The following is a 14,975-nucleotide window of genomic DNA, read 5'->3' as shown; positions in this document are numbered from 1 at the left end:
TATTGCTCTTTGTGTGTTGACGAACGTGCAAAGTGATATTAGATTAGTAGGAATTATTGGCCGTAAGTTTACTGATCTGAATTAGAGTAATTGTTCTACTTAGTAATTAACTAGGGATAAATAGTTATAAGTTGTGAATAGAGAATTAACTAACGTAGAACGCCTAATGTTACTTCAAATTCGCCTAAGAAATTAGGGAGAGTTATTTTTAACTAGTGAGTTGTACACCACATAATTGGGTGCAATGGTGTTGTTAATTCATCATATAATTATAGAGTAATTATTATTCAAGTCATACACATTCATTATCAGGAAAAATTAAGGGTTTCGAATAAAGATCGAATCGCTCTTCGTTATCGAAACTTTAATCCAAGTTACTCTCGTACTTATTTTCCGTGCCAACTAATATTGAAAACCCTCCTTTGATTATTTTAAATCGCATGATTGTCACCTTGTTCGAATTTGCAATCTCAGTTGATACAAATTTATTTTATTACTTCGACTGTATTAGTACACTTGCTAAGAAAGTCATCAGGTATCATCCATGTCATTTGGTTTCTTCTCACACAACATCTTCAATAAATTTTGTTGAATTTAACATAATCCAAAATTTATAATTACCCGTTCTGCCGAACCTTGTAACTTCAAATTTCGCACCAGTGTTAATCACCCCATCTAATACTAATTATCAAAACAACAACCAATATAGAAAATTAAAGATAAACGAAAATAAAAGACAATGGATACAATCGATCTTTGCTAAAACAGATTGGCCAATGGTGCCTATAATCAACAAATAGCTATATAATCTCCAACAAGATACATATATACTCAACAAATAGTTAATAATCTCCAACGCGATACAAATTATAAACTCAACAAAAATTTTACAATGTTTTCTCAATCCTTTTCAATGTCATATTGATGCGGGAAGACATAATTTGTTGACAGCAATAATACAGCTAAAATCAAATTAAATTAACTATCTAGGAATAAAATTAGTGATAGACATTTCATTCATAGAGAATAGAGACGAACTGTTTGCAGATTGAGCTGAATTTGATTCTTGGGCATCTGATTTTGAATTAGTTCTACCACTTGAGAAAAATATAGGTTCTTGTGGAGTTGGTAATTCAATCGAATAACTGCTAAGATAAGAAACAATTGTCACCATTGAAGGTCTCGCATCAGGGTTATGTTGAACACATAATAGACCAATTTGAATGCATTTGGTTACTTCAATTTTTGAATAATCGTCTTTAATATTTGGATCCAATATACTCAACGGTGTTTGATCCTTCCATTGTCTCCAAACCTGAGATGATATGTCAATTTAAATTTCTAAATTATTACCTTGGTTACATGTGATGAATTTAAGCACATAGAATGTATTTGAAATTCAATCACAATATATGTAAAGCATTGCTAAAATATTGCTCCATTTAAAAGTATATATAGTTAGATCATTAGACTCACATAATTCAAGAGCCCATTAACCCCTTCAGCACCATGGTGGGGTGTATATGAACTCATATTCTTTCTTCCTGCAATAATCTCTAAAAGCATGACTCCAAAACTATAAATGTCTGATTTTTCAGAAAATTGTCCGAGCATTCCATATTCCGGAGACATATAACCACTGTTTAAAATAAGTAAGTTCAGTGTTATTTTATCTAAAGTTTACCTTAATTAGAAAGAATTGGGAAAATAGATAGAAAAGGAATATAAACATTCAAAACTTACTATGTCCCAACAATTCTATTTGTAGTCCCTTCATCTTGACTTATTTCAACAATTCGAGCTAAACCAAAATCAGAAATTTTAGGAATCATATTTTCATCTAAAAGAATATTACTAGGTTTGAGATCACGATGGATAACTTTGAGTCTGGAATGTTCATGCATATAAAGAATTCCTCGAACAATTCCTCCAATGATGTTGAAGCGTTCAGCCCAAGTTAACAACTTTTTGCATTGAGAATCTAAGAAATTGTTTATGAAACAAATTTAAATTCATAGATAGAAAAAGTTATATATGTAATTCATGAATCTAACTAAAAACAAATGAAAGAGCAAGTGTCTAACCGAATAAAAAGTAATCAAGACTCTTGTTGGGCACAAATTCATAAATAAGTATTTTCTCGTGTTCCTCAAGACAAAATCCAATAAATATTACTAGATTTCTATGTTGAAGTTTAGCTATCAATAAAACTTCGTTCTTAAACTCCTCAACACCTTGTTTCGAATTTATTGAAAGTCTCTTTATAGCGACTGCTCGTCCATCCTGAAGGATACCCTAAAATAATATTCAAAAATAATAATATTTTTAATCAATATTTTTAATATTTACTTCATTTATATGTGACATTCAGTTAGAAATTTTCTTTTCAATTAAGTAAAATGTATACTATTTTTCAAATGCAATATTTATTTTATCACTTATATTAGAAACTAAGGATTTTTATTTTTCATTTTCTCACCTTGTAAACTTCTCCAAATCCACCTTTGCCAATGTAATTATCTTTAGAAAAGTTGTTAGTTGCTGCCTGAATTGTCACCCAGTCGAATCGCATTGGTTCCAAACTGGCACTTTCTTCCCCAACTGGATAAACATTATTGGATTGATTGTTTAGACTAAGCTATCAAACTTGAAATGACCTTTTTCTGTTAAATAATACTCACAATTTTCTCGGAGAATTGTTCTACGACTCTTTCTTCCCTTTCTCCTCAGAAAATAATAGTAGCCAATAGAAAAGAGTATCACCGAAATAATGATAGCAACAACGATGGCGACAATTCTCCATTTCTCTGCAAAAAAACAGGTAATATTTATAAGAGAAATGACATGGTTACACAGCATTTGACATTTACACGGCAATGCATTCTTTTTTCCGTTTATAAATCTAATAAGTGTACCTTCTCTATCAGGGGTCTCTATAATATCAGATTCTGATGTTTAAATCCATAATTAAATTCAAATTATTTTTAAATATTTAGATATAATTAAATAGTTATTAATCAGTTAAATTATTTTAGATTCGATTATTATCTAAATATAAATATTTTAATTCTCAAAATAAATTATTTTTTTGAAAAACTGAATTTTTAAAACTGAATTTTTTTAGAAAACCGATTATATAATCATAACAAAATTTATAATCGATTTTATAATCAATTTTGATTTAAATATGGTTATGATTATAAATCCAAACCATTTAAATTATTTTAAAATGGTTAATATTTAGTATTTGAAAATAACTAACTATGCACACCACTATTCCCTACCCTACCTAAAGTAATGTCTTTTTTCTGTTAAGCAAGAGTTTCACCTTTATTTCCTAATGGAGGACTCTCAGGCGACTGAGCTTCACCAACATCGTCGTAAAATTGGAACAATTCAAACCTGAGATTGCAGCTAGGATATATAATTCTTCCTCCAACACTGCCCAAAAATGACCACGGAATTGATGAACTGATTATATCACTTAGACATGAAGAGCATTGGCTACCAGACAAATCCCGAGTACATTGTTCAAGTGTATACAAGGTTTGTACATCATTCAATTTTGATGACCTCGTCAAATATCTCTCCACAGTGTCTCCTGTATCATTCGCTTGTTGAGATAACTGATTTGATAATTTACTAGTGAACAAATTTTGGTCCGAGAAGGAATATGTGGTGGTATTAATATGGCGATACATAGGACTAGTTTTCATGTCAGAGAAGAAATTCCTATTAGAGTAGCGAAGCAAGCAGTGACTGTACCAAATTATACCCTCTGGAGATGAGTGACAACTTGAGTATATTCGATCAGTTGCGTTTTTCACGCACCTTTCACAGAGGCCAGGGGGGAGGTCACCTCGACACATAAATAGGCCGTACACCTTGTCTTCCACTTTAACTAAGGAAAATTTATTGCTTGTGGCGTTGGAAGACAAATAAGAGAGAAGTAATTTGAAGTTTTTTTGAGTGATTGTACTCTTGCCACCTGGGCAATTATAGTCAAGATAAAATGGATCTTGTGTAAAACCTGCATCTTCTTTGGAATCATTTGTTTCTGGAACACGAGCATTTGGTGAGGAAGCATTAACTGAGCTATAAAAAGGATAAAGTTCGTACCTAATATTGCAACTAGGAAACAGAACTCTCCCACCCTGCTTTCCATCACAACACTGTGGAAGATACTCAATAGCACTACTGAGACAGGTTCTGCAATCATTGGGCGACAAATCCGGCGTGCACTGAACTAGACAGTAAAGAGTCTGAAATTTCGAAACTTCTGATTCATTTGTGGCAAACATCTTGTTACTGTAACTAGAAAGGAGACTTGCTGCTTTTTCTGCAGTTTCATTCATAGTTGAAGACAATAAAGGCATGAAACTTTTTGGGTTTGAGACGTTGGCCGTGTTCATCAAGAAAACACCAGGGCTTGTAGCAACCATGGAAAAGAAAGAATTGTTGGAGTATCGAACCATGCACTCGTCGTACCAAATCACCGCTCGATTTGACAAAGAGCAGTCTGTATCAGAGAATAGTGTTTGGGTTGCATTACCCACGCATTCGTGACAAAGCTGGGAGGATACATCCCCCCTGCACATGAACAATCCATAAACAGAGTCAGAGGCGTTTATGGCAGTGGCTGTGGTGCTATAGAATTCCATGTTGCTAATGGATTTTGATGACAAAGAAGAGAGGAGGGTCATAAGATTGACATGGAAGGTGCTATTGGCTGTGGTTTTGTTTCCGGAACAAACATTATACAAGAAAGTAGGACTACCTTGTGCCTTTATTGTTGCAAAACACATGAATGTAACAAAGAAATAGAAACGGAGAATTTTAGAGTAATCCATGAATTATCTTCTGAAGTTTGTTAACGGCAAGACGGAAAACAGAACGTAGTTTGTTATTGTAAAACAAAGTCTTATATCATCTCATTTGGGATGTGTCATGGAAACTTCTTAGCAGATGAAAAATGGAAAAGTTCTTTCTTACACTAGATTTTATTAAAATTAATATACAATTTTAATATAAATTAAAATAATTAAAATAAAATATGACGTAGAAAAAAATCGTATAACACCTCATGTGGATGTGTCGTAGAAACTTCTTAGCAAGATGAAAAATGGAAAGTTCTTACTCTAGGTTTTGTTAAAATTAATTTAAAATAGGGGACAACTTCTCTATCCATCACAAAAAATTGGGTAATGTACCTTTCATCAAGGGGACAATTTCATGGGGACAATTTGAATTCACCTTCATCAATCACACTGCAACATTTAATTTTATCATATTTAATTAATTATTAAATAGTATACTTTTTTGTTTTTCCAAAGCATTTTACACTAACTCTACCCAACTTTTTGTGTTTGGTAGATAAGAATTCACCTTTAAAATATTGTTGAACACTGCGGTATCCTTGAGTGTAATTGGATACCAAAACTCCGGTCCAATCAAATAGTAGAATTCAATGTGAATTTACCTAAAATACTAATATAATGTATAATAATAGAAAGAAGAAATTGTTTTCTAATATATTCACATGCATACTAATTAAATAACTCCTCTATACCGAAAACAGTCAGGCTAAGTTATTTATTTTTAAGTACTGAGTAATATCTTTTTCTTCTTAATTCTTAAGTGTAAAGGTTGTGCACTGACAATGTAAACTAACTTTACACATAAAACCAATCAAAATTCTTACACTTGCCATGTTATATTAGTTTTTTAAAATTAAAATTGTGTTTTAATTAAGGTGTATTCTAATAGCTCGTGCCTTAATGGCCCTACACGTGTATCTCAGTTTATTGAAGACTCTAGGAATTCTGCCCCAAAATTCCATATGAATCGGCCTATGTTCCACAATCACATAGATGAGTCTATCAAGAGTACTCTTGTAGCCTATGTATTCCCTCACACAGAGTATAAATCTCATTAAGAGTTTCGATTACCTCATCCCATTATTGCTTCAAGATTCATGCTTCTCTTATTCACATTAGCATGATCACCTCATATTACCCACAACTTTTTATTACCCATTGAATATATTCCCAGGGTTCTCTAGTCATTAAGGTCTAGTTACCATCATGAGCAACTCATATTCATATAGACATTAGTCTCATCTTGTATGATGTGTTATAGGATTTCTCTCTAGTTAATCCTTACGTCAGAGGATCTGCTAAATATTCATCAGTGCGTACATGATCCACTCTTACAACTCCTTTAAAGATATAGTCTCAAACAGTGTTGTGCTTTCTTCTTATTTGACGTCTTTTACTATTATAATAATGGTTCTCAGTTTTTGCAATAGTCGCGCTACTATCGTAATGGATCAATATAGTTGGCATAGGTTTTTCCCATAAAGGGATCTCAACTAGCAAGCATCTTAACCAAGTTGCTTCTTCACTAGTTGTGGCTAGTGCTATCATCTTAGACTCCATTGTGGACTAAGCTAGGATAATATGTTTCTTAGATTTCCAAGATACGGCTCCTCTAGCTATACTAAATATATAGCCACTAATAGCTTTTGAATCATTTGATAAGGTGTTCCAATTTGTATTATTTTACCCTTCTAGTACAGTAGGAAATTTCTAATAATGTAGGCCGAGATCCATGGTTCTTTTAAGGTACCTCATGACTCGCTCTATTGTTGGTCAGTGCTCATTACTCGGTCTACTCGTAAACCTGCACAACAATCCTACGACATATGCAATGTCGGGTCTAGTACAATCAGTGGCAAACCTAAGAGAACCAATATGATGCTCGTATATTATGGTTGCCTAACTCTTTCACCAGTGTTCTTAAACAGTTTTACACTTGGACCATATGGTGTTCACACAAGTTTACTCTCAAAGTATTTATATTTCTCTAAGATCTTCTCCACATACTATGATTGATCAAAAAAATTCCTTATTCGGATCGCGTGATCTTGATACCAAGGATCACACTTGCATATCCAAGGTCTTTCATATCAAAGTTATTGCACAACAATAATTTCACATCATTAATGGTCTGAATGTTTGATCCAAATATGAGTAGATCGTCTACATAAAGACATATGATAGTGCGATGCGATTCTCAAATTTGTAATAAATGCATTCGTTACTTTCATTCACTTTGTACCTATTCGATATCATTAAGTTATCAAAATTTTCACGTCATTGCTTAGGATCTTTTATTAGTCCATACGGAAACTTGTCTAACTTACAAACCTTGTTTTCTTGTCCATGGGTGACAATCCCTTCCAGTTGGTCCATATAGATTTCTTCTTCTAAACCACCGTTTAAAAAAAATATTTTAACATGCATTTGATGTACTATTAAGTTATTAATAGCGACTATTGAAATTAGTACCCTAATGAATGTAACTCAAGTGACTGGAGAAAAAGTATATATATATATATATATATATATATATATATATATATATATATTCTCTTTGCCTAAAACTTTTGGATACAAGGCGAGCCTTGTACTTATCAATAGTTCCATCAAGTTTTAGTTTCTTTTTCAAAACCTATTTTCAATTGATTGGTTTGAACTAGAAGGCAAGTCTACTAAGTTCTAGGTCCTATTAGATTCTAGAGAATCTATCTCATCATTAATAGCTTCTTGCCATAATCTACATCGAGAGATGACAAGGCTTCTTGAAGATTTATTGGATCTTCTTCTACATTAAAAGCCATATAATCGGGCCCGTAGTCTTTAGTAACTCTTACTCGTTTACTTCGTGGAAGTTCTGTTTCTACTTTGTCGTGGCTTTCGGTGCTTTTTATCACATGAATGTGATTTGATTCAATGCCCCCGCTATTTCTCGATTTGAAAGGAAATTTGTCTTCATATGATTCAACAACATTCGATTTTATGATCACTTTAGCATTTAGGTCATAAAAACTATATGCCTTATTGTTTGCTCCATACCCAATGAATACATATTCATAGTCTCTACTAGCGAGTTTAACTTTCATCAGATCCAAAATTCTGACATAAGCCAGATAACCTTTAGTTCTTAAATAAGATAAGTTCAATTGTCTTTTCTTTAATATCTCATAAGGAGATATCTTACTCTTTGACTTGGGAATTTGATTTAGGACATAGCAAACTGTCAATAAATTTCCCCCCACCACTGAGGCGCAACGCCAAAATTCAACATAATTGCTATAATAAGTTCAGTAAGAGTTTTACTCTTTCTTTATGCTTTACCATTCATTTCAAGAGAGTATGGTGCATTCATTTCATGTACTAATTTATGTTGTTTATAATATTCAATAAATACACTAGAATCATACATTTTCCATATAACTACAAAATCCTACTAAATCAAGTTCTTCACAAAGTTTTTTAAACATGTCAATTTCAGTCACAAAAATATCATTCTTTGTGTTGGTGTACAAATCTATCCAATAGACTGACTAAATCTTGGCTTATTTAAAAGAAAACCATAAACAAGTTTCTTCCTAATCTCAGGAACATGCATGATGTCCCTTAAAGATTAAAGTCTTTCTGAAGGTGTAATTTTACTTTATGTCTCAAATTTCAGCAACATTAGTGGTGTGACCATCTCCAAACAACACTTTCTTATCTTTAGTATTCATGTATTTTTTAAACATAACACGGTCATAGGCACGACCAGAGATGCTAGTGTCTATCCACCAACCATCAAATCAATCAACCATGTTGATTTCAATGATCATAGCAATAAATTTTTCAGTTGTCAGGTTAACATGTGCATTAGGGGAAGCACCAGGTTCAAGCATGCTTCTACATCTCTTAGCCATATGATTTAGTTTTCCACATTTGAAACAAAGGAAAACCAACCTCATTTCTTTGAGGTGGGAGTTGTTGCCTAGTTGGAGTAATTGGGACCATAGTAGGGTTCTCATTCTTAATTCGGTTCACAATATTGTGGTTCTCATTCTTTAATGATTTTCCATATGGCTTTAGACCCACACTAAATTTCTCTTTGTTGTTTAAAATAACCAATAATTTTTCTTTTTAATCGTGTCTTTGAGATTCTTCTTAAATTAAAAGGCGAATAATCAGACTCTCAATAAAAAACTCTTGTTTAATGGCAAAGCAAAATTTTGAAAATTTTCTAACTATGGGGTAATTGTCAATAATAAAAGCAATATGAAATTATTCATCTAAATACATACCTTTAGTGATGATCTCATGAGCAATCTTTTGAAGTCAGTGACTTTGGGTCTCCACGGATCTTTCATCTATCATCTGATACTTCACGTAGCTGCTAAAATCATTCTTTTATTCTCCAACTTTTTCAATGTGATACTTGTTTTTCAGAGCCTCCTAAACCTTCTTTGAAGTATCATAGTTGCTGTAATAGTCATACAGATCATTTGCTAGTCCATTCAGAATGTTATAGTCATTCTCTTTCTATAAGGAGATTTCTTCCCTTAGGTGTAAATCCTTCGCTTTACTCTATGCTATAAATTCATATTCATCGAAATTAACAGTTCCATCTGAGTCCATGAATTTCTTTTTATTAGTTTGTTCGACTAATCCAAAAGGAAAAGTAGGAATGTTATTGGTTAAAACAATGACAACCTTCTTTATGGTTAAGAAAAATCTCATTTTTGTTGCCAACATTTGAAATGCACACCCTCAAACTTGAACGGTTGTCTGAGAAAACTGTGGAAGTACCCATGGTAGTTTTTCTAATGTTTTAAAATTGTTGTTTCATGGTTTTGAAAAATCAGCCACAAAAGAAATTATTGGGCCAACTCGCGGACTAGGTCGCTCTTTAAGACGTTTCGCGGTAATGCTAAAATTAAACAAAGCTGTCGAACTACCACGCTGCCTCCAGGATAAAACAACCCAGTTTTATATTGTACGATTACTAATTGCACGACAGATAACCGGTCTAAAAATACACCCTCTAATGGTACAAAGACCATTCGAATATGGTAAAAATACCACCATAGTATCTAGTATAATGATCAGTAATAATAATTTCTCAAACCAAGATATATTTCAATAATTCTTCGAAGAGAATTCAATAGTGGTCATTTGATCACTCAAAATAATTTTTCAAACAAAGAGAAATTCGAATAATTCTCTAAAGAGAATCCCAAAATTTATACTTGATAATTTTTCAACTCATACGAGTAGAAATTAAGATATTAATTCTCTATAGAAAATTCAGGAAAGTACTCAAAAAATTCAATGGGTAGAAAAAAAAGAGGGGGAGGTTGGCAGTACGATAATTCGAAAGTCGCAGAGTTATGAAAGTGAGGAAGGAAAAACTCAAAACAAGTTTTTGGTGTGTTTTGTGTTAGAAAAATAGTATGATAATCCTGGATATCTTCAAGAATCGTGTTCGTTCACTTTCCGAACAAAGTATTTCGACCCTAATCTTGTCTGGGTTCACGAAATCTTTGCGGGGATAATTCTTGAAGAACAATCTGTTTCTGACAATGGAGAACAGATCAGAATGTAGAGAGGAAGTCTGTAATTTCGTATTCCAAATCGAGACCAAAAGACTCCTTATATAGGAGACCAATAATAGAAACGAACAGACACACCTTTTCGGAAAACAGTTATGTCTGTTGGAACGGGTGCAACTATTCAAACGAATCGTTATGTCCGTTGGGAACGGGTGAAACTATTCAAACGAAACGTTATGCCCGTTTCTATTATTCATATTCAATTACGTGTTTGGCTCGACGAGCGTGCACTCCGCACTACCCTAACTCGTTTCAAACTTAACGCATAATTGCATTGGCCTATAGTAAATCACATTACTACCAAAATGCATTGATGATACTAAAATCACCAACAAACTCCCCCCATTTTAGTATAATCCTTGATTTACTTTACAGGTATAACGATCAAACAAATGCATAGAAGAAAATGTCTTACGATTGAATTTTCATCTTAGTACAAATACACATTCCAAATATTCGAAAATCGGGGTGTCATAATGATTGAACCCGTCAATCCATTTGAATATCTAAAGATATAGTACACATATGTTTCTTACAATACTCTACTATTCATACTTGACACTTTACAAGCCATGTGTCCTTATCCATTAATAAGCATATATGAAGCCAAGTCCAAGCTTCTTGAAGCGGCAAAACTTCATGCTCACATAGGTGATCCTTTTAATCTTGCACCTGCATTTGCAATTTTTCAAAAGAACCATTAAGAAGATATACTTCAACCTAGCCATCACTTGCAGGTCTGAGCACATACCTTGGGAAGATAAACACAATTGCTCCAATCTTTAACTATGATCTTTCCTCATTGAATTCTACTTCTAACGTTGTATTAGAAGGGAATTGGGTATACCATAACTAATAGATTTAAATGGACTTTAATCCCATCCCAATTACCGACGACTTTTTCACTAAGTCTCTAACTAACCCCTTCGTCAAGTGGTCAGCTAAGTTTTGTTGCAACCGAACAAACTCAATAGATATCACCCCGTTCATGATTAATTCCCTAATCATACCATGTCTAATACCCAAATGTCTAGACTTTCCATTGTATATTTGACTATATGCTTTAGCCAGTGTGGCACTACTATCACAACGGATAGAAATTGGTGATATCGGTTTAGGCCATATCGGGATCTCATATACCAAGTTCCTTAGCCATTCTGCTTCTTTACCAGCAGCAGCTAATGCTACAAACTCAGATTCCATTGTGGAACTAGTTATACATGTTTGCTTCTTAGAAGCCCATGAGATGGCACCTCCCCCAAGCAATAGCATCCATCCACTTGTAGAGGATGAATCTTCAATATTATAGATCAATCATATACATGTGAATAAAATGATTACATCTTTAATCAATTTTCTCACGAAAGAATGTCTAAGGCCTCACTGCCTAGACTTTTCATTTTACACTTATCTAAATTCTCTTGCTAAATTGGCTTGACTATCACATTATGTTAACATCTTTGAAACATTGTCTTTAGCCAATGAAACTTCCAACAGAAGGTCCTTCCACCATTTAACTTCTTGACCAGTGGAAGCGAGATTCACATACTATGGTTCCATGGTCAAGAGAGTGAGGCATCTTTGTTTCTTGCTCTTCCAAGAAATCTCACCCCCAACTAGTGTAAATATCCACTTAGTTGTAAATATATGATCTCCAACACTCGATATCCAATCCATATTGGTATATCCTTCTAATATGGCAGGAAACCTACCATAATGGAGGTCAAGATTTGGTTTTTAAGAAATAATAAATAAATAAAAAAATCATTGTGACCGAAAATCCTTGTGATGACCTTCCAATACTCACTATTTGGATTGCTAGTAAATCAATTCATTTACTAATTGTAAATGTTATGTCAGATATAGTACATTATACTAGAAGACCAATTTCACTTGGATGTTCTAATATGACCACAACTCTTCCATCATTATTTTGACACTAAGATCAAATTGAATATTCACTTTCTTGAAACGTGATAATTTGAACTTATCAAGAATTTTCTCAAAGTGTCTTTGACTAAGTTCATAACCCCCATTATTTTTGCACTACTTTGATCTCCAAAAGAGTGTCAACTAGTCCAAGATCTTTCATCTTAAATGTGGTTTTCTCAACCCCCACTCTTTCTCTTTACTTTGATCGAAAAGAGTGTCCACTATTTCAAAATTTCATCTTGAATGTGGAAGCTAGAAACCTCTTTGTTTCTAAGATTTCATTCATCTCGTTGCTAATGATCAACATGTAATCAATCATAGAGACAAAGGAATATCACAATATTCTTACAAAACTTTGTGTACAAACACTTATCACAAGAATTAGATGAAGAAGCTTTTTAGATAATCATGCATGATGATGCAAGAAGGTTTTTAGATGAAGTGAGAGATAAAATTATGAACAATTTAAAATAAATAGTATGAATTGCAATGAGTACCTTAGTTATGTTCACTTCTCTCAAATATTCTCTTGAACTTCTATGTTCAACCTTCTTGATTAACTACATCATTGATGTGCATGACACTTTTGATCCTTTTCTTAGTTGATAATATTTGTCTTCATCAAAACTAAAAATAATATATATTCTTCACAATCTCCCCCTTTTTGATGATGACAAACTCTTTGAATTCTTGTTTTGATAAGATTGAAAATTCTCCCTCTAACTTGTGTGTCACCTTTAGTTTGTGTGTCTCCTCCTTAATCTATAAGTTTCCTCCTTAATCGGAGAATCTTACAATGACAAAGTCAAAATTTTAATGTCATTGTTTCGGTGCTTGTTTTAATCCATACAAGGTTTTAACAAGCTTGTACACCTTTTTGTTCATCAGTAGAAAGTATATAACCTTCTAATTTCTCCATGTAAATCTCCTCATCGAAATCTCCATTTTAGGAATGTCATTTTGACATCCTTTTGATGAACTATAAGTTCATGCAAAAACTAATTAATGCAAACAATACTTTAATTATTGCCGTCCTTGCTATTAGTGCATATGTGTTTAAATAATTAACACATTCCTTTTGTCTAAACACTTGGCTATTAATCTAGACTTGTAGGTGTTTAGTGTATCATCTTTACGATACTTCCTTCTAAACACTCACTTGCATCCAACCAAGTATGATTTGACATTGTTGATTCCATTTCATCTTGGATAACATCATTCCAAGAGAAGTCCCTTCAAATTACATCTTCATTAGAACTCTTTATGATCATCTTCCACTCGAAGAATAATAGGAACCTTACGAACAAAATTCTCACATTTTTCTTCTATTGAATACAAGAAATATGCCGACAATCGATTTTGTTCGATACTAAATCCTTAGCCTTTTAGACTTTCTGCCAATTCTAAGTTCGATTTGTTTTTCAACAATCATTGATGAACTTTCTGTTTGTATTTCAACAATTCATGGAGAACTTTCCTCACGAGTTTCTTCATTTGTCGAAAACTTAAATTCCTTATCCTCCACGATAAGGTTCTCAAAATTTCACATCTCCGAATTTAATAATTATATTAGACTCCAAATGCATAAGTCTATATAAGTCATGGTTTATTTTCGAATTGCTCTTTATATGTTATATAATAAGTTTCATTAAACACAAACATATTATTCATATATCATCTGAATCATAATTATGATTCAATCGCATGATTTTGAAATCATAAACACTAGTGAATTTCACCACTTTATTAATTAACAAATTTTAATTAAAAAAAATGTAACTTTCACAAACAATCATAAAAATTGACATTATCTCTCTTAAGGTAGCAACTGTTCATAATCATCTAAAAGAATATGCAATGATTTGTTGGTACCAGTTTGAATACATGTGCCCTTTGGCAACACGTCATTTGTTTGAATGCAACAAGTAGCAACTTTTCACTATCCTTTTGCAATATTTATTAGTTAATTTAACAAATAAATTCTAAATAATTTTCCAAACAAAATTCAAACACGTCTATCCTATTCTTTCTCAGGGGAGATTTGAGAATTTTCATTTGCAGTTTCAAAACTTAATATATTAGCACTACCGGCGTAAAATATATCAAAATACATACCTAACATTTCAAAATTCTCCTTCCAAAGCAAATACAAACTTGCCGAGAAAGATCTTTGCCGACGTGAAAAAAAAAACTTTGCTGGGTAATACGTATTGTACATGAATCTTCTGAAACACAACGCCGGATTTGTGATGTCGATTATTGTCCATGAAACTTGTCCAATTTTCCGAAACTTTTAGTCATCTCCTTGACGGTGCTTCCTCCTCCAGCCATGATTATCAGAAAGAATACTTTGTTCGTTTGTTAGAAAAATAGTATGATAATCCTGGATATCTTCAAGAATCGTGTTCGTTCACTTTCCGAACAAAGTATTTCGACCCTAATCTTGTCTGGGTTCACGAAATCTTTGCGGGGATAATTCTTGAAGAACAATCTGTTTCTGACAATGGAGAACAGATCAGAATGTAGAGAGGAAGTCTGTAATTTCGTATTCCAAATCGAGACCAAAAGACTCCTTATATAGGAG

At 32.9% G+C, this 14,975-nt stretch overlaps 1 protein-coding gene across 1 annotated transcript; it reads right to left on the bottom strand.

The window, feature by feature from the left end:
- Positions 1 to 756: 756 nt before the first annotated feature.
- LOC131653217 (cysteine-rich receptor-like protein kinase 25) lies at positions 757 to 4,959 on the bottom strand. The gene is made up of 7 exons (XM_058923301.1): positions 3,329 to 4,959; positions 2,682 to 2,807; positions 2,480 to 2,601; positions 2,085 to 2,295; positions 1,744 to 1,981; positions 1,477 to 1,639; positions 757 to 1,315 (listed from the first exon to the last, which is right to left on the bottom strand). The coding sequence occupies exons 1-7, from the start codon at positions 4,848 to 4,850 to the stop codon at positions 983 to 985; spliced, it is 2,715 nt and encodes a 904-aa protein (XP_058779284.1). The 5' UTR covers positions 4,851 to 4,959; the 3' UTR covers positions 757 to 982.
- Between the last annotated feature and the right edge of the window lie 10,016 nt (positions 4,960 to 14,975).

Source organism: Vicia villosa, linkage group LG2 (genome assembly GCF_029867415.1).
Source record: "Vicia villosa cultivar HV-30 ecotype Madison, WI linkage group LG2, Vvil1.0, whole genome shotgun sequence".
Lineage (NCBI taxonomy): Eukaryota > Viridiplantae > Streptophyta > Magnoliopsida > Fabales > Fabaceae > Vicia > Vicia villosa.
The sequence above is the reverse complement of the archived record's forward strand: the minus strand, read 5'-3'. Positions and strand labels throughout refer to the sequence as shown.

What these genes read in the sequence shown, in the direction of transcription:
- LOC131653217 (XM_058923301.1), bottom strand. Translation starts at nt 4,850, where the DNA reads ATGGATTACTCTAAAATTCTCCGTTTCTATTTCTTTGTTACATTCATG. An exon ending in TCTTGATTACTTTTTATTCG is followed by an intron (nt 1,982 to 2,084) that starts GTTAGACACTTG and finishes ACAATTTCTTAG; the next exon opens with ATTCTCAATGCAAAAAGTTG. An exon ending in AATAGAATTGTTGGGACATA is followed by an intron (nt 1,640 to 1,743) that starts GTAAGTTTTGAA and finishes TATTTTAAACAG; the next exon opens with TGGTTATATGTCTCCGGAAT.